The sequence below is a fragment of the Aythya fuligula genome, chromosome 1 (genome assembly GCF_009819795.1).
Source record: "Aythya fuligula isolate bAytFul2 chromosome 1, bAytFul2.pri, whole genome shotgun sequence".
Classification (NCBI taxonomy): Eukaryota; Metazoa; Chordata; class Aves; order Anseriformes; family Anatidae; genus Aythya; species Aythya fuligula.
In genome coordinates this window covers 14,555,983-14,576,466 of record NC_045559.1, presented here as the reverse complement: position 1 = coordinate 14,576,466, position 20,484 = coordinate 14,555,983, and the positions used below count along the sequence as shown (strand labels likewise).

General features: G+C 43.4%; 1 protein-coding gene across 1 annotated transcript in view; it reads right to left on the bottom strand.

The window, feature by feature from the left end:
- Window positions 1-789: 789 nt before the first annotated feature.
- CDHR3 (cadherin related family member 3) overlaps window positions 790-20,484 on the bottom strand; it is a 35,887-nt gene continuing 16,192 nt past the window's right edge. Inside the window, 12 exon segments of the mRNA XM_032200261.1 lie at window positions 790-1,142; window positions 3,616-3,664; window positions 4,198-4,229; window positions 5,922-5,935; window positions 7,293-7,474; window positions 10,171-10,415; window positions 11,492-11,663; window positions 12,694-12,920; window positions 15,761-15,859; window positions 16,004-16,103; window positions 17,644-17,812; window positions 19,513-19,702. Coding sequence (XP_032056152.1) covers window positions 790-1,142; window positions 3,616-3,664; window positions 4,198-4,229; window positions 5,922-5,935; window positions 7,293-7,474; window positions 10,171-10,415; window positions 11,492-11,663; window positions 12,694-12,920; window positions 15,761-15,859; window positions 16,004-16,103; window positions 17,644-17,812; window positions 19,513-19,702 — 1,832 coding nt within the window.

Below are 20,484 nucleotides of genomic sequence, written 5' to 3'. Positions count from 1 at the left end.
TGCCAGAGGAAATACCAAAGGTGAAGATATTGAATGCCACTAGTGTTACAAAAGATAAATAAGCTAAAAATGTTGACATGACAGCCTGAGATACCATGACAGGTTGTGGGTTGTCTCCACTCCAAAACTGCTTTCAAGCTCTGTTCTTTCCTACAGCAAGACAGGATGGGGAGGAAGGGATGAAATAAAATACTGAATGAAAAGAAAATATTTTTAGCTCTTACCAGCAAACTTTTCAACTCTAATCTGCTTTTCACCCCTTCTGCTGTTCAGACTCAGCAGGGACAGGAGAAGCAATCCAGCCTCACACTCGATGCAGCTGTGCTCCTGGCCCCCTTCAGCAGGTCCGTGTGTGTGCTGCCTGCCCTGAGAAGCACCTGGCCATGGTGGCCTGGGGACAGAGAGTTCTTCCAGGAGGGAGCTGTCAGCAGCTACAGCCCAGGGAGCAGCAGATGCTTCTGTCCATGACAGTGCTTTCGTTTTTTCTTCTTGCCCTTTCATGTCCACCCCTTCACAAGAAGTGAGCAACTCCTCTGCAACATCCAGGGTCTGCTTTTGCACTTGGAGAAGCAAGGTTTGCATTTACCCTAGCTCCTAGACCATGATCATTGCCCTGATTGTCACTGCACCTTCCCATCTCTCCCAGTCTTACCAGCACATGCCAAAATAAGTCCAGCTCATCCTGCCTTTAAGTCCACAGCAGTGGCCACCCGATGTTTTGCAGCTGAGATAGATAGAGAGCTTTCAGGCTGGTGTAACAAAAATGCAGCATTCATTGTGGAGAAGAGGTCAGCATCTGCCTTTGGGGGCTGGTGTGGGTAACCCCCTGTCTGCAGATTCCTATTTCTGCTTTTGTACTTTCACCCCATCCTGCCCTGGTGTTTGTGATGGCCCTGCTGAAGGCTTGGCAGCTGTGGTTGGTTCTTTCTTTGTCTCTGTGGTTGGCTCTTTCCTCTTCTCTGAAGTCTCTTTTTTGCTTGGTGCCTCTGCTCTGCCTGTGTCTTGGCCACCGCTGTTGCTTGGCCACCACTGCTTGGCACCTGACGTTACCTGCATGGCCGGAGTGGGCTGAAGGGGCTCACTGCTCTTCTTCCACCTCCGGGCCCCCGACCATGTATTGAATTCATAGATTTTGCCGGTGACTTGCAAGGGAGAAAAGACAAGGAATTAAAATCATGACTACTTTAGCAGATTACAACATGACAACTCTCCTCATGATGAGGCTGAAAAGGAAAACATGAAACACCTGGAAAAGCAAGCGAGTTTGGGAAGGCAGCCCTGAAATCTGCATTTCTGCAAGTGTGGTGCCCCGGAAGTCGTGGAGGCCGCTCAGTGGGGATGCTTTTCCATTAATACAAAAACTGGCTCTGCGCTTCAGAGAATAGGAATATTCAAAACAGGACCTTGTTATCATCCTAACCCTCCATCCGAATTACTGTGGGTTATTGTGGTCAGTGTAACAAACCCATACATAGCCCTTAGTTGTTATGACTTACTCTCCCCAAATTTATGCCTGTGGCTATGCTGGGAAAGGCCACCGTGTATGTGTGTGCCTATTTTTTTAAGAGGAGTTGCTTACTTGGTATAGCAAAACCTGCTAGGATCACAATACGCTGTGTATGTCTTCCAGACCACATCAGGTCATCTAGGGTGACATGAGGTTCAGAGATCTGGGATTCCCCATGGGTTTGAGCTGTACGCATTGTGTCACTGTTTTAACAAACTGATTTCCTCCTGGCCTGCTGTGAGTACAGTGAAATGAAATGCACTTTCTGTTTGTGCATGGGTATGCCTCCCTCAGATATACAAAATATTGTTAAGTTTGGTTTGTTTAGCACACGTTGCTACCTCTCCTTACTACAAAGATTTTTGGCCCTCTTCAGATTTTATGAGTAATTTCTACTTGGACACTAAAAGCAGATCTCTCCTCCCTCAGTTCATTCACTATCCAGAGAGAGGTGGAAAAATGCCCATCCATCCGGTGTGATTGCCTCATGGTCTGAATTACTGTCTCTTGCTAAACAGAGAGAATCAGGATCTGCAGTGGCACTGCTTGTAATTAAACACCATTAATATGAGACAAACAAGACTATTGAGGCCTGGAAAGAAACGGTGGTTACGTGTTACTACACGTTACAGTTTGTATCAGAATTAATGGTTTCTGACATATGAACACAATTTGAGCAATTAGAGATGAAACTGGATCCCTTCACGTGGTATTTTTTCTGAGTGCTTACCAGGCAGGCATGTTAAAGCAGCCCAGATCGGGCAGCAGTCCCTGACCAGCCCTCCTGACCGTATTCAACAGATGATATGCTGGGAATTATCAGATTTCATCTCTGAACTGCCAGCACTCAATCCTCTATGGTTTGGGACAAGTCATGGAGGGGAGAGGGAGGAGTGAGGAGCCCACAATTCTCTCCTGACCCCACAAAGCCGTGTTACATCTTAGTGCCTGTGGCATGTACAACGCAGGTGCTGTGGCTCTGGGGGGCAGTTTGGGTGGGCTCAGCTGGCCATAAGCCTGGTGTGGTTGGGTCTGCTGAGGAAGGGAACCGCCAGGTGCCCAGCTCTTGCACTGGCCTAGAGAATATCCACATTTAACATCTAAGAAACCCCGTTACACAGGCAAAAAGCAGGGACTTCTGGACGTCCCTCCAGAACCTCTTTATAAATAGCAGGTGGGCTTGGACTTGGCCCAAACCATCCTCAGGCAGCCTTGTGGATGAACTTCATTGCACAGTAGGGGCCCGTTTGTTCACCCAAATTCTACTGAAGTCCCTGCGCCTAGTGTTTCCTATTAGCTCTCAGCCTCTAAGAGCCCAGAGACAGCTAATAAGAAACACGAGGTACAAACACTTGGGTGGAAATTTGGCTAGATGAATCTAAGCCTCGAAACAAGGCCAACTTTTTTTTTTTTTTTTTTTTTTTTTTTTTTTTTTTTTTCTGGATAATTTGAGATCTATTGTTTCAGACCTATTTTCAGACATATTTGTTGAAGACCTATTTTGACCGGGTGTTTTCCACATTCTACCAACCCTTCCTCTCCATGTGGGCCCTCAGTCACCACAGCTGTATCTGAAAGCAGAATGGTCTTCTCTGTCCTTCCCAGCAAGAGATGCTCAAGCCTCAGATAAATAGCAGCGATGTGCTGTTCCTGCCTGGAGGAGGTTTGTGCAGGTGCCAGTAGCTCACCCACCCACCCTGCATCCAGGGAGAGGTTTTGGAGACAGACTCAGCACCCCTGCGGCTACATTAACCTGCTGGCCATTTCCCATGCATGGGGAGGTAAAACCACATAGCCCCAACAGCAGCAGGGCAGGAGGCTGGGAGCAAATTCCTCCTCGTCTCTCACCTCCTAATACCAGCTCCTCACACTCAGGGTTAGCAGAGCAGCAGTGAATAATCTGACCGGTGGATGTGAGTGTATTCTACCATTAGAAATGTTACTAGGGCACTGTCTTGATTTTCACTATCTGTGAAATATAGCTCCTGCTCTCCTTGGAAACAGCAAATCTGAAATACGAAAAGCAAATGTCAAGCCATATTTAAGTCAACTAATCCAGTTTGTTTCCGGCCAAATATTCATATTCACTGTTAATTGCTTTTTATTACCTGGGTCTCTGGCTTCTCCATCAAAGACAGTGTTTAGCCTTGTCATTTTCTGTGAAGGGAGACAAAACGTGGAACAAATCCTGTGAATTAGTTAAGCAAGAAGGAGGAGCAGTGACTTGGAAATGCTGACCTACATGGATGGAGGCGTATATATGACCTGTATAGTGCATTCCTGTAGGCTGAGTTTAATCAAAACTGGCAACAAAGGCCATTTGTGGTGTAGGGTGTTGCTGCTAGATGTTCAAAGGAGAATTAATAAGGTCTAACATGCAAAATACCCCCACGTGTGTAAACCACAAGAGCTTCGCCTCCACCCAGAGGAGGCTTGGGAATCCCCTCTCCAAAGAACTTGGGGAGGGAGAGAGCACACTGCAGCCTTTATGCCATTACGGCTGTGAAAAAGGAAGGAGCCCCTAGATGTGGTATCTGGAGAAAAATTACAATAATAATAATAATAATAATAGTAATAATAATAATAATAATAATAATAATAATCTATTACAATGGAAATAACTATGATCATACCACATGATGGGGGTCAAAACTAAACTTTTGTTTTGCTCTGAGGCTGGCAGTACTCACCAAAACCACTTCTTTCTTAGGTTTCCTCTTTCCTACAAGAAAGAAAATGCACATTGTAAAGAATCAGATTTTTTTGGACATTGATTATAGATATTAAAGTCAAGATTCCCCCCCAAAAATAGAGATTCTTAGTTCTCAGCTTCTCAGACATCTTAAGTGAGTCTTAATTCTTTTCAAAGGGTGATCCCTAACACTATTTGAAAGGCAAACATCTTCATAATGGTTTGGAGTGGCGATTCACAGTTGCCAATGACAAATTAAAAGTTGAGCCTTTAAAAGTCTTATTCCTTCAGTCATGAATAAATAACAATGGTTTCTTAAAACATCCTTCATAAATGATATGAACAGATGTAGAAATTCAAGTGTGTTCATTATTGAAACTTATTCACACATTTGCTCAGTGAATAATTCCTTTTATGCATGCCACTGCACTGCACACTGACACAACCAGAGTCTTCTTCAGGGGTGAGATGCCCCCACCCAGGCACCCAGCCAGCACAGGTCTGTGCACCACGTACCACTTCTTCAAGGTGTATGTTGAGGACTTGGGTGTTGTAGGGGCCTTGGACTGGCTATCTACTAGCAAACAAGTTTCACTTTGGGGGATATTTGAATTACAAATGTAGATTTTTCCCAAGAACGTTTGTACTTACTAAGCTTGTGCACTCAAACATGCATTTGGAGACAAAACAGGGAAGTGCTGCAGATCCAGTCAAGTCATATTCAGATTGAAGAACAGTTTGGTTATGTGTGAATTTACCACACTATTAACTCATCCCACATGCAAACAAACACAGCGGCAGTGCCACAGGCATCTCGACAGCATGGATTTGTGGATGATACCCAACTAGTTGCTATGATTTCTTCTTGTGCACTCCTTGCTGGTTTGTTTAATGTCCTTCCTTCAGAGGAAGCCACCAATGGGCTTTATGGCCAGACCTGCAATGCTCTGAAATGTTGCAGATGGGCCTGAACCTGAGCATCAGTGGGAACCTATTCTGTCTGACCTTTCCTGCCCATCATTTGGGAACCAGTTTTTCAGAAAGCACCAAGCAACCATTTTTTGGAAGCCGGCCAATGCTGAAAAGTCTCAGATTGGGCAACCAAGAGAACAGCTAGTTTTGTTGGGGTTTGTTAGTCACGTGTTGTTGTGGTGTTTTTTTTTTCAAGCTGGGCAATACTGATTGAGAAAAGGCACGCCATGCTTGTCAGGGGAATGTTAATGGGATTAGAAGGAAGACTGCTTAAAGAACACCTGGTTTTGTGTATGTAATTTACGCCTCTGCTAAGTTATACAAACACCTTTACAAGCACCAATACTCGAATATAAATCTTCAGGAGTGTGTGATGAAATCAGGGGAGCAAATGAAAGGGATCGGAGAACAGGGAATTACAGTGGAGAGGACTCTCGAAGGTACTTTGGAGCAGTAAGATTTTTTTTAACAGATAGCATATGAAATGCATGTGAAAAATACTGCAATTCTTTAGCATCCACACCAGAATAGTAGGCTACTCTAAACTTGGGTTTACCTAGTAGTTAATAGATCTGAGGACCAAAAGGACCATCTCATGGGCTGGCATCCCATTATCAGCCAGGGTGTTTGATCAGAGTACGTCTGTACTGGGCCAAATGTATTTGTCTAGAAATGGATTTACAAATTTTACACAGAACAGCAAACACAGTGTTGTTGAGAGGTATTAAAATATAGAAAAGAGGCACGCACCTGGATCATTTATCCTGTAATGAAAAAAAAAGAAAAAAAAAAAAAAAAAGATTAAGAAATGCACTTAGAAAACGTCATGCTTATGCCTACATAAAAGTATCATGCTTCATGCTCTTCCACTTGGCAAGAAGGATGAGTTTCCTTGAGTTCTGAGATTTGCTTGATTTGTTTGTTTTATGCTTTCCTTTCACTAAATGCCTGCATCATTTAACACTGCTCCCAAACAGGAAAACAGCCCTGAGCATTGTGCTAGCACATCTCCAGGAAGGGATGATAGTAAAAAGATACAGACTTATTGATGATAGCATTATGGATTTATGTAATCTGGAAAAATGTATTTTCAGACATTCTCATCTTGTTCCATCCTTGGAGGAAGGTCAATTTTTTTGATCTGCGGTGCTCAGATAATACTTTTTAAAACATTTGAAAGATTGTAAAGGTATTTGAAAATATAAAAATTGCTTTTTAATGGAAGAGCCTGCTCCCAATGAATCACTTGCCCTATTAATAAATAATAACAATGGCCGAGCTATATGCTTCTAGATTCATTTGTCATTTTTATCATGAATTGCTAAACTCCTTGCACACACCATTTGAATTATAATCACAGTCATATATTACTTCTTTACATTTTCTACAATTTCTAAATTTAACTTCAAATCCTGAGAATATTTACAGAAATCCTTTTTAAAGCCCAGCCCGCTGACAGAGCTGCTTATCTTTGCTTTTGTGACAATGCCAGTTTATAGGCACTTGGACTCCCAGCAGTGATCTCTCCCCACACTGAACCAGAACTGTTCCCAGGTGCTTCCATGGCTTTTGCCAAAAAAGAGTACTTAGAGGTGCCATGAGGCTTTATGGGCCAGAGCCTTGCAGCAGGCCTGGGTAACACTGCAGGGAATCTGCAGAATCTTTGCCAGAACACAGAATTTGGCATTCGCGCCAATGTTTGGAAAGATCTCAGAGCTCCTAGGCTGAGAGGGAGGAATATGCAAGTGGTACCTGCCTGGATGGCAGCGCCCTTGCAGTGGGCAGCGGGGACATTTGTGTTTTTGCTCAGCACAGTCAGGCACGGATTCCAACAGGGCCTTACAAGCTTAGCTGCTGTTAGAGGTCATGACTGTTAATTCCACTGTGACCTTTAGCTAATGCTGAAGTATTAGCAAATCCGTGAAAAAAAAAAAAAAATCCATGGACATTTTTCCTTCATTTCTTAACACCAAATATTGCTGTAGCCAGTAATTGCATTTACTACAGCAGAGGGCATACCGCCATAAAGCATTCAAAGCACAGATTTTGTTACGGCTGAAAAGGCTGAGCTCTCCCTGCCTGTGCCAGGGGCTCCCTGGCATGACACCCGGGAGGACTCACAGAGGAGCGCCGTCTGCCTTGTGCGCTGGAGGGCAGTGGGTGCGGAGCCAGGTGGCCAGCAGGAGCCCCAGGTACCCCAGCAGTCCCAGGAGCAGCAGACCGCCGAGGGTGATGATGAAGGGCACGTACCACGCCGAGTCAGAGTAGAGATTTTCCTTCCTCGTCACCAGAGTAAAGCCAGGCTTTTAAAACAAGATAGGAAACATTTCTCAACGCTGCATTCTTGTAAGGTTACCGACACCGACGGCACCGTTCATCTGGCTGAACTTCTGCACCCAGGCACCTGGCCCAAGCTTGCCCCAGGGCTCTGCAGATGATCGGCAGAGGAAGATAGCGTCTGCTGGAGAAGTGATTCACCCCACGTACCTCTCTGCTGGCTGCCGAAGCAGCTCAGATGGCTGAGATAGGCCACCGAGATCCTGGGCAACCAAAGGCAGGTGAAACGGAGCCCACCCACAATGCAAAAGCTGGTTCCAGATGGTGTTTCAATGTCTGATATTAAAATAGGCGTACCATGGTGGGGTTGAAAAGCCTCAGATTGCCTGAGAAGCTGTGAGTGCACTGTTGGAGGGTTTGGAAGTTCAGGGAATACTGCCATTACCAAGATAATGGCTTCTTGTTACCTAAGGCAAAACTGGAAGTAGGTCATCTGCACTGCAGCGATCATTCGGCCCCCTTCATAAAAGCAGTTGAACCCTGAGGAATTAGGTTATTGTATAAAATAAATGAAACTTATTTTTTTGCCCTGTGATTTTCTCCAGAAGGGAAAACCACACTTCCTGAGCAGTCGTGATCTCCCACATCTTCTGTGTGCCATGAGACACAGCTCTGAGCTGGCAGGTCACTAGCAGCTCATTCATTAGGGTCCCGTCATGAAACTGTCTTTATATGAATTAGAAATTACTTGATTGCTCTACCTGGGTCAATACATGGTGTGGTTCTATTCATTTCAATCTTCTACCAACGTTCTTATTAAATTTTCTGTAAGACATTTATCATCACATTGTGTATGAAGTTCAGTAAGGGTATCTATTTGTTTTCCACCTAGGGACACCTTTGAAGTAACTTATTTAGCCTTGCAAAAATTGACAGGTAGCTGAAGTGGGTAATATCAGTCACTATTAAAAGGAGACGTTTAAAGTGAAGAGCTGTCAGTGTCCATTGCCAGTCAGTTGTGCTGGGCACATCAAATCCTTACACAAAGGCTAAAATAATCTTAAGATCACCACCACCACTCCATCCTCATTGGGACTGAAGTCACGAGTGGCTTTTTGGAATGGGGCTTCCTGTCAGTGCACTACCAGCATGACAGCATCCCAGTCGTCAGGTTGCTACACTGAACCCAAGTAATGAGCAGCGATGGGAGAAGGTGCTGAAATGGAAGTGCTCTTCTGGAAAACAGTCTGAAAATGGGAGGCTGATATCTCTGGGCAGGCCGATTGAACACTGAGGTATGTGGTCTGTACTGTCTGTGGTTGTAGTAAAGCATGGGAAAAGAAACATGGAATAAGTCTCGTTATTCAGCTTAACTTTTCATTCCTTCATCAAGCAGGGGGGAGGAGAAGGCTGCGAAAAAGCCATTTATTCCTTCCAAACAGAGCATTAGATGATAATTGGGTTATTAATCAGTCTGCAAGTCTGGATTTAAGCACTTTCATAGCAAAGCTTCTGGACTTGCACGTGCTGTTTGGAAGATCCCCTGACTCTGGCTCAGTTACTAGCCTACCCTGGCACATTTGGGCAGTTTTACAATAAACAACTATTTTACCCCTTGAATATCCTAATATTTTCCTTCCTGCATGCAATGGAAAAAAGCTAATGCCATCTGCAGGCAGGAAGAAAATGCATGGACTCTGGATGATGAAGATATGATGAGACAAGGGATGAAGGCAGCGATCAGCACAAGGATGGAGGCAGGCTGCTCTGCACCCACCAGGCTGTGCTGCTCCAGCAGGGAGGAGGAAAGCAAGCTCTGCTTGTGTCCTGCAGCACCCTGAGGGAAATTGGCTCCAGAGCAAAACCATTGAGCCAGAGCTTGCCTGGGATGGATGTGCCAAGGAGCTGGCTATGTCAGTGGGATGCAGGTGCACAGCTCCACAGGCTGATCAGGGTGAGAGGCCAGGTCCCAGACTGGCTGCCAAAAGCTTTGCAGGCTTCCCCCGCTCAGCTATGGACCACCATGCGGACAGGGAGCTCTGGAAATACCCATCCCACCCATCTGGCTTTGCCTGTCTGAAACCTGCTGAGAACTTGGGATGTGCACAACTGCTTCAGTTCCTGACAGGCAGCTTGAACTTTTACATGAGGGTGACTGAGGGATGGAAAAATGGCCCTTGCAAATGATAACGATTTCTTGTTGTCATCGTTGTTGCCTATTTTGACTTTGGTAGGCACAAAGTAATTCATCCCACTGCTAAAGAAGCAAACAGAAGTGCAAGGACATCGGAGTAGTGAAAAGCAAAAATAAATAAATAAATGAAAGAAAAAGGAGGCTGAGCAAAATGCATGAGGTAATTTTAAGGTTCCAGGCAAAGGTTAACCCCTACACTTTCCTTATTAATAAAGCTGCCAAAATCCTTAACTTTCCAGTTACATGGTAATGGCAGAGTGCCTGGTGCTTGGATACTCACCCTTTTTGTTTTAGAAACTAAAATACAAAACAGATGTTACAAATCTTTACCAAGAATCTTTCCTGACCCCGAGCATATCTACAACCAGTGGCTTCAATGTAAGAACACAAGGCTCAACACTTCCCAAATGTGGACCCCCTGTTGTTTTTTGCTTTCCTTTTGCATACATCTACCCTCTTTTCTTCATTCCCATGGCAATTAGCCCATAAAAGAACTGCAGAATTGAGCATAAATTTGAGTGAACTTACCGTGGTGGTAATGGCAGTTGTTGGGTTTGGGATAACCCTGATGCTTAAGGACACTGTACCAGTTTTAACTAGGTGTGTAGCTTTGTCCCTGGCAGATAGTAAATTGTCATCTGTTATATAGACACGCAGCCTGTAAATCCAGCTTTTATCAAGTCCACTGTCATAGTCAAACCTAGATGCAAGAATCAGCTGAGATGTGTTGGAGCCAGCACTTGGTGAAAAGGTGAAATGATTGTTCACATTGCCTGCAAGTGATAACAGTGAATAAATAAATAAATGAAAACAACAAAAAAAAAGGAAGAAAAGTGAAAAACAATCCCACATTAAAATAAATTCACGAAGCAAACAAAAAGAGCAGTTTCTGTTGATGAGTTTTTATGGATCATTTTACACCTGTGTGGTGTAAAAGCACCAGATGTACTTTGGTTTTGCTTTTGTTGCCCTGTAGAGCTCCAGAGTTGAGGTGACATTGAAGGCCATGTCCACCATCCAACATACAATAGACCATGGGCTCTGTCTCAAAGGCCCACTGCAAGGCACAGAGCACATCTGTGTAGCCAAACCTTTGAACCTTCACTCCATAGGGCCCATACACAGTGCACTGGGCAAGGTCTTAGGTTCCTCAGCAATGCCCAGATCTCTCTGTAAATGTACTGCTTGGCACAGACCAAAATCATGCCAGCAACCACACTTAAAGTTTCAGCAGTGTGTGTCAATAACCTCAGCAACAACAACAAATGAAATTTCCCCAAGAGAGAGTGTTTCCTTCTTTATGAAGCCAAATGTCAGTCCACACTGTAACAGTTCTCCAGATGCAGTTGATTATTAGGTTCAAGCCTAATATATTTTTATAATGTGGTTTTAATGCATAGGGCATGGAATTAGGACATGCAGGTTTGCTCAGTTACTTACCATAATCTGATTATCATCACCTAAGGGTGAGGTATGCAGAGTAACAAAAGCCACCACAGTTTCTCAAGATTCACTCAACTATAATTGGAAGTTAAATTTGACCATGAAGATCTTTCTAGCTCATTCTACTAAAGTCCTTCTCAATTATGCAGTCCGTTGCCAATTAATTAATGTGGTAGGCAATCCAAACTTGCAAGGGCATCATTCTAGGTGGCAGCATCCGTAGCCAACTTATAGAAACATCTCTTTTGGTAATCAGCAAAATAATGACGTGAAACTTGGGGATCACAATTAGCTCTCCGTGAGAAGTAGCACTTAAACTGTGCTAGACTTCTATTTACAAATAAAACTGAACCATGTGTTTAAGAATTTGTGCGCTGCTCCCAGCTCACATGCTATGACACAGTACCTTCTTTAATGAAGTAACGGAAAGACCTGGGATCAGAATCGCGATCTTGACATTGAATCCTGAAGCCATTTACATTGGTCCCAGCTGATAAACTGACTGGGATTTGAGATGCATAGAAATTGGGTGAACAAACTGGTTCTTCATCATTTACATCTAAAACATTCACAGTTACCTGAAAGAAAAGAGTAATAGCTAGCTGAATTTCCTCTACTGTGCTGAAGCAGAATTTTATTAACTTCAGAAGCTATTTCACTTTGCCCCTTTTGCTCTTCTGGTCAACCGCAGTTGAAGGGCAATGACCCTCCTTTCCACACTGGATTCTACCAGAAAATGTCTGTGATCATTTGACCTTCACTTCTTGTGATTGGCAATCTTTTGTTACAGTTTTCTTAACTTGAAGCATGTTCCAAAACCACAGGGATTTCAATCTGATGTGGCTGATCATTTGAATTACCTGAAGTGTGTCATAGTAAGAATGAGAATTAATAATAGTACCAGACATTCATTAAACTTCCTTTCAAATGTCTCAAATTGCTTCACAGACATTAGCTAGGCTTCTTAGCATAGTTAATAATAATTCAGAATATGATCCATGAAAGGAAGGAAGACTCCTTATAGACTGACCATGCCAGTATGAGAGAAATGCTGGTAATGGCCTTTCTAAACCCCCTCTGACTCACCCCATAAAAACACAACTCTGATGGACTGCAACACAATTCTTATGTTACACTGAGCATTTTGCAGTGAAAAAAGGTCACATATAAAATCATAAGTATGTCTGAGCGCCATAGGGGCACTACATGAAGTCCAAAAAAGACTCAGTACTAGGCATGGATACAGTTAGGCTCTGCTACTTGGCCTCAAGACTCTTTCTTTTTTCTGTTTTCTGGTACATATGTAGCCATAAGGAATACCTTAAATTGGGTAGGGCACAGAAAACAATTTTATTTATCTGGAAGACAAGGAAGAAAGACTGAAAGAAAAAAAAAAAAAAAGAATTAAAAATATAAGAATATTACTTTAATCCATTTTGTAAGAAACGAATCAAGACAGTAAGCACCATCTCTTTCACCTGACCAATTTACAGTCCTGTGCAGGACTTGCCTTTTACAGACCAAAAGTGGTTTGCCCAACGTCTTACTGCTCTTGTCAAGGAGAGAAAAACATAGATAAAGGGGGAGAAGTAGACTGGATTTACTCACAGATGCTGTTGCAGTCTTCTCCTGGTCTGAGGCCTGCACTGTGAAAAGGTGTTTCTGAGTTGTTTCATAGTCTAATCTAGCCAAAATCTTCACATCTCCATTAGTTGGGCTGATCCAGAATATATTTGTGTAATCTCTGGTGCCTCCTCCAGCTACAATGGAATAAGTGATGACACTGGGTGGCCAGTCTGCATCACTGGCATGCACTTCTCCAATTCTGGATCCAACTAAGAGGAAGAAAATCCATATTTCACTAACATTTTAAACATAGAGTAAAAGGAAGTACAGATTGCTTGTTCCTACAGAAGCTTGATGAAACTGTAACTACACATTTGTTTTAGAGTATTTTTCGCCCCAAAGAAGTAAAGCATAATTGTAAGAAATACCAGTTTACCGTGTTGTGTTATGGCTCCCCCACGTATAGGCTTGCCTACTAGCAATAAATACTGGAATGCAAGGAGTCTGTAAAGAAACACAGCAAAAGTGCTCTGGTGGCAAGAGCCACCCCAGAGCCATGCACTGACACAAAAATTACTGCCTTGCAGCAGCCCAAGCACTAGACTCTTTGTCCTCCCTCAGAAATAATCGCTGCTCCTCCTTCTGGGGTGTTTAAAGGGTGGTTTGAATCACCTCTGCATGGAGCATTTATGAAGCAAGCTACAAATGACAGTGCTGTAAACTGTGGGAACTACATTGGGACTGTGCACACCCATCTCTGCAGACTTGATTCAGCCTTGATTCAGCTAGGCTCAGGTCTTGCCAGCTCAGCCCAATTGCTGAGCGACCATTGTGTGTCTCCTGCTCCTTCCGTAGCCCTCCTTGTTTTCCTGTTTTACAGGAGCCAGTGCTGTCAGTGTCCCTCTGCCAGGCAGACCTCCCCTGGGAGCTGGTCACCCTCAGCCTCCCCGGTGTCCCCAGCTCTGTCCCAGGCTGCACATTCCCACACCAGATGCATTTCCACCACATTCTTCAGCGACCAACGACGGCTTCTCCAGAGGGCATGCAGGAGTGATTTGTGCAGGCCTGCAGACCCTTAGCAGGATCCCCCTGACCAGGGGAGGAAGAAAACAGAGCTAAGGGCTAGGGCTGGAGATTCGGGCCTGCTCCTTGGCCCATGACAAGGGAGAGGAGGTTGTGGACAGGACAGCAGGGCTGTTTGAAATATGCTTTTTTCCTGTCCCCCCAGGGCATTAAAGCACCACAGAGACCCACAGGTCTGCTGACCACAGGCACAGCCACCTTCACCCGTGCTTTGAGCCTGTGCTGGCCATAATCATTTGGTGTGTTTAAGCAGGTACTAGGTTATCTGCCTGCTGTGTGATGCAGTTGCACACCTTCCTTGTTGGTTGGCCATTGGGACAGGTTTCTGAGTAATACCAGCCCGGGGCAGTGGTGGACGTGCTGCTGTTCAGAAGGGCCTGGCAGGCTGGAGCAATAGGTCAACAGGCCTTAAGGAGCTCAGCACAGACAAATGTAGATCCTACCCCTGGACCAAAACAAACCCGTGCACCAACACAGGGTGGGACTGACCGAGCAGGACCCCAGGCCCTGGTGGACAAGTTATTCATGAGCCACCACATGCTGGGCTGCATTAATGAGTGTGTTACCAAGATGTGGTGAAAAGTGACCACTCCCTTCTCCTCAGCACTCATAAAGTCACAGCTGGAGACCTGAGACCAGTTTGGGGCCCCAGGTAGAAGAGACACTAACAAACTGGAGTAAAGCCAGGGGGGATTAAGACAGCATGGAGCAGAGCCCAGGAGGCAGGAGGAGAGGCTGGTGGCACTGGGGTTGTGCAGGCCAGAGGAGGAACGGTGAAAATGGAATTTAGTTACTTTACCCCATTACCTAAAAGTCAGGCACAGGGAAGATAGAGATTCACCATTCTCAGGAGGGAACCATGAAAGAACAGGGAATGGACACAGGTGGTAACATGGGAAATTCCAACTGTGTACAAAGAAAAATTATCTGGAATGAAAGTTGGTCAGCTGAAGCAAGGGCTTAGAGAGGCTGTGATGTCTCCACTGGTGGAAATTTTCAAAATTCGACTGGATCCTCATCCCCTGAGCAACACGGCCTAATTGTGAAACTGGTCCCACTTTGAGCAGGAGTTGGACTTAAGACCTCCAGAGGTCCTTTCCAACTTCAGTTTTTCTGTTACTGTGGAAAGTCCAGAATGAGGATCAAGATTTATCCAGCTTATATCCAACAGATGTCAGATTTTATTCTCAGCCTACAGAAGGAAGCCAATGCATCAGGTCATATGAGGGAGAAGATGAAGCTGGGGAAGATGCCATTCCTGTTCCGACCCCTCTGCATGCCAAGCAGTACAGCACAGAGTAGGCTGGTGGTCACATCTGGCATATGAGGACTACCAAGAAGGAAAGATGCTGCCCCACAAACTTAAAATGCAGGGCTCATCGAGGAACAGGAAGGGCACTGAGGTGGGAGTCAAGCACATGAACCTTTTCAAATTCAGTTGCAACAGATTTAAGGCCACGTTTGCAGCAGTTGGTCCTGGGTTGTTGTAGGAATGGACAGGACCTTGTCTCCAGTATGAGAAGCTGCACTGGCTGGTGGAGCACGTGCTCCTCATCTAAGCATCCCTATCCCACCCCACCTCCAGGACGCCTGCTGCACCTGAGGTGAGCCAGGTCTGAAGGGACAGTGGAGTGACAGTCTCACACCATCTCTGGGACAAGGCTCTCTCATCTGTGCCATGGTCTACAGTGTTGTTTTTTTATACCATCATGATCCCTCCAAAAGGCTAATTTAGCAAGAGCAGAAAGACGGTCTAAAACAAGAAATCTGAGTTCAGTTCCTGGCTCTGTCACAGATTTCTTGTGCAATTGCTGAATTTGTCTGTGTCTCAGTTTCCATCTGTACAATTGGAGTTCTTGCCAGTTTTATCTATTTAGGGTTACTAGGTGGTATACTGTGAGACCCCAGTCAAAGTGGAACTTTGAGGTGTTCTCCTTATTCAAAGAAATGAAAATACATTTGGAGCAAAAATATATTTGTCAGCATGACAACACTATTTCTATCATGTAGGTGCTATTTACTGTACCTTTAGTAGTTTCTCGAACATTAAATTCATATGATAAACTATCGAAGACTGGGAAAAAATCATTCACTGGCTTTATCCTGATGTAAATGTAAATGATGTCTGGAAATATAACAGAAGATTAAATCATAGATAAGTATGGCTGTGAAATTTTCTCATGCATATATTCAAAATACATATGGTATTCCTCTCTCCATGCTGTTACAGCACAGGAAAATATCAAAAAAGTGTAAAAGGGATACTTGCTTGAGTAGTGAGGAGAGGCAATATCTTGCACTCTGACAGTTAAAGAATAAACTTCAACTCCTAGATTAGCTGGGTTTTCTAAATCAATACTTCCAGTCATCTAAATTAAAAAGAAACACAATTGTATTTACACTTTACACATAAAGTCACAATACACATGATGGCAATTAGTTTTTTCAGCATTCTGTAAGTGTGGTCTCCCTCTTGACTATGTAGAATTGCCCTGCAGGAGTAATATAGGCTATAAATCAATTACAGGATTGAATTTCAAGCTTTTTCTTTACGTTCACGCTTTGGTGTCTCTTGGCAATTCAAAACTCTTTCCTTCTGCCAACAAAATATCTTCCTCTTAAGTGCAGGAAGTTATATCATTTGAAGGATAAAGTCTTGGCCTCTTACCTAGTTAGTTCAAAGTGTATCTAATGAGCTGGCTATTTGCTGTGCCCTTTGTTGGCTCAGTAAGAATCTGTGATTGCTAAATAGCAATAGTTACTCCTTGAGCTCATGCCTGCAGACCTGTATTATAGGTATCAGGTTCGGCTACAACTGTTTGTCCAGGAACCAAGTAGCTACCAAGTGGTGGCTCACACAGAGATTTAAATCCTCATCTCCTGAGCTCTGTCTCTCTGCAGGAGCCTCATAAACTCTGGGGCAGAAGCACTAAAGCACAGGCATCCACTGTTTATTGTCTGTAGGGAAACTCCTGGAGGGATGGGACACTTCAGATAACCTGTTACATTACACAAACATGGTAATCGAAAGGCTGACAACAATCATGTCCTGTGCAGCAAAGTAAACTCTCTTTTTTTTTGTGTTGGTAGATGAAGCAGATAAGGACAATGGTCATCAACATTTATACTTCAGATGAGAAATCAAAGTAAACCATACAAAATTATTTTACTGCTCCTGTAGCACCCTTGTCCCTTAGGCAGAATGCCTTTGTATTCACTAATTTTTGTGATGCCTCCTTTTTTCTGTACTTGTCTGTGGTTCTTTTTAAATTAACAAAGCAACCACCACTGCACTTGTCCAGCAGCTGGTGGGGGTTCTGGCAAATGCAAATATTGCAGCAGCTATTAGCATAAGGAAGCCATGTTTTGACACGCAAAATCACACACGTGCAAATCCCACCACACTTTGGTGAATTTTTATCACACAAAGTGGTTTTACAATTCTGACCAATGAAGCTGGGAAGCAGTTCCTATGTTTGGGATTTCTCAAGTATTTTGCTTCTTCTTGCTGAAGACCAAGGATCTTCCATGGTCTGTCATGAATAAATGGGTATGAAGCAACATCAGATTTCTCTGCTTATTTATCTCAAAGCTGGTGTCTCATACCACCACTACCCCCAAATCTTTTTTTTTTTTTTTTTTTCAGTCATATCTAGCACTTTGATTTAAAATGGGAGAAGACAGTTTACTGTTCACCAAATTCTGTAGAATCCATAGAAATCATCCTACCAAATGGTACGTAGCTCACATCTAGTCAAAACAGCCATTCTCCCCATCTCACTCCACTGTGACATGAATTACAGTAATTCTGTTTTCGTTTTCAGACAACAAAGTAAGAAATGACTTAGTGATATTTCATAAGTTGCTTTCCTAATGAGACAATCTAGCATAAAGCCACAAATGACTGACCACAAGTCTTCCGGACCCAGTAGACTCCAGAGCAAAGTTATTGCTTCCAAAACCAGATAATCCGGTGAAATTAAATAGATTGTTTGGTACATCAACATCAATATCTTTACAGTAATTTCTGAGATCAAGAAGAAATGTTCCAGCAGTTGTATTTTCATTTATCTCTTTCCTGTTTAAAAGAAACATGTTTCCCATCAGAGCTCCTTATATTTCTCCCCTTGAACTCTTCATATATTACATGCCAAAACATTGACTTCCATTTATTTTCTAAGTGAAATCCTAGATCTAAATAGACAACAGCTGATGAAGCAACCTAGAATCTGAACCATATGCTGTGGTGGATAACAGCCCTGTGTGATGGGCAGGACACAAACATTTAGCCAGACCCAAACCAAAAACTTGGAACTCCGCTTCACTTCAGAAGCTGCCACGAGATCTTAACGTTCAAGATTACTAATTAGTAATTAGTTCAATTACTAATTAGTATTTTAAAATGTCTTTACAACACTCATTTCTTCAGTGTGTTATGTTTTTCTGAAGAGAACCTCATTCTTTTCTCCTTAACTAATACCTGGACTGCTTGGTACTTTGTGAAGCTAGCGTTTCTGTCCCTGCTGTTGGCAGTGAGGGTCCCCGTGATGCACATGATGGAATTGGGAACAGAAGGTGTTGATTTCATTTTTTTTAATCAAGAGGATTAAGTACAAAAAACAAACAAAAAAAAAAAAAAAAAAAAAAAAAAAAAACGGAAGAACTAACTAAATGTCATAATGTCATTAAGACCTGCTGTTTTTTTTTTTTCCTTGTGCAGAACTGTAGTTCTTTAGTTGATCTCATTTTCTCCCCAGAAAACTTTTGCTTCATTTAGATCAAAGTTTGAGCTCACTGGATAACAATGAGACTGTTCTGTTATTGTCATGGATGTTGTAACCAAGCAGTGCTCTAAAGAATTCATTTCTCTTCCTGCCAGTCCACAAAACTACGTGATTTAAATGCAAGACATTTATATTAGTTAGTGAACAAGCAGTTTAAACAGATACCCACTAACCAGGAATCCCTCACTGCAGAGGGTCTTGGCTTGAGGCACTGGATTTTTAGCTGCAGAACAGACTACCACGTGTGCAGTTGAACTCTTTGAGAACTGCACTATGCAGCGCTGTGTACCCTGAAAGATTGCAGCACAGGCACATCAGACACTTCAGATGGACAATTTCTGTTGCTCAGTTTTGACCTCAGTATTTCTATAAAATGAAGATAATGTCATATCCTCATCTACAAACGTAAACCAGCTGATCATCACAAGGGTCTCAGAGAGTTCAGAGCCACTGCAAAAGTCCATGGCTAAATTACCATGTACAGAGGATACAGGACAAGAGGTGATCTGGACTCTGAAGACCTTACAGATTTCATGAGACAAACACCACGGAGGCCACTAGAAACAGATTCAGAAGAGAAGCTTAGAAATTTCAAAATAAAACTCCAGAACTGCCTGGCAAGCTTACCCTGGTGAGTGATTCCCCACAGTTTAACATAAAGTAAAAAGGGAAGAGCCTGGATCTGTATGGGTCAGAAAAGTAATTCTGTAAATCATATGGTTCTGATACCCTAATGAATTTGGTATCTGAGAGAAAGATAAATACCGTATCTGACCATACAGAGATATTTTTAGCCCAAATTTCAGTTTGCACAAGTCAGAAAAGTGAACTTTCTGTCCTAAAGTACTTAGAGTGAACACTAACCTTCAAAGGCTAATGCTAAATATCCACTTGAACATCTAGCTGTAGGTCTGAGGACCCTAAATGATGTGCCCTAGATGTGTCACTGGGCTGGGACAACAAGGTGGCACTCAGGCAACAAGAGCCTCAATACCTGAAGGTAGAGGGGATGCATTCTGGTGGGTTGTCATTGATATCTTCAATAGTGATGATGATCTCCATTTCACTGGCGTGGCCACCACTGGGACTGTCCTCCACCCGCACTATCACTGAGATGTTAGGGTGGAGCTTCAGGGGAGGGACATCCCTGTCGAGTCTCCTGGTCACCTGCAGCACTCCAGTTGCTGGGCAGAAAGCAGCCAGAAGTTAGATACTCACCCTCAGGGAGACAGCAAAACTCATGGTGTACATGCGGAAGGATGGGAGAGCTCAGCAGACAAGTGGCGGACAAAAAATTATTCTGTTCTGTGGAAGTCATGGCTGGTTTAGTTATTTTTAAAAACAATACACGATGGCCTTGAAAATTCTGTGTAAGACTTTCATGGATAAATAACCATTGCTCAAAAATATACCAGTGGTGGCCTCAGCAGAGGCCTCAGATTTCCCTTACACTCTCAAAGAGGTAGGGCAAGTCAGAGTTGAGTGCACTTGCAGACCATCAAGGACAGTGAGCTGCTAATGCCTTTTTCTCTATCTAGTAAAATGGCTTCACTTTCTGGTGCTGTCATTCAAGCATCCTTCAGCACCTCTAAATCTACTCATACATCAACAGATCTGCTCTCAGCTTCTGCCAAGTGTTCTGGTCAGCCATGCAATTAATTTATTGTTGTTTTTTTTTTCACTTCTGTTAGCCTCTGTCCAAAAAAGAGAAGATTGTTCTGGCAGAGCACAATACTATTCCTAGAGTACTGAGGAGGTGAAGAACAGTTTGTATATCCTCTGCCTTTTGGGGTGCAATTAAGGGGGACAGTAGCAACATATGGCCAAAGGGCATAGGGAATCCAAAGCATAGAAAGATCATCTTGATCCCCCATAGCACTGTGCTGCATGGCATCTCTTACAGCTGTGATCAGCAGCTCTAAAACAATAGCAGGTGAGGGACAGAGCAGTCACTGAATGCCAGCCC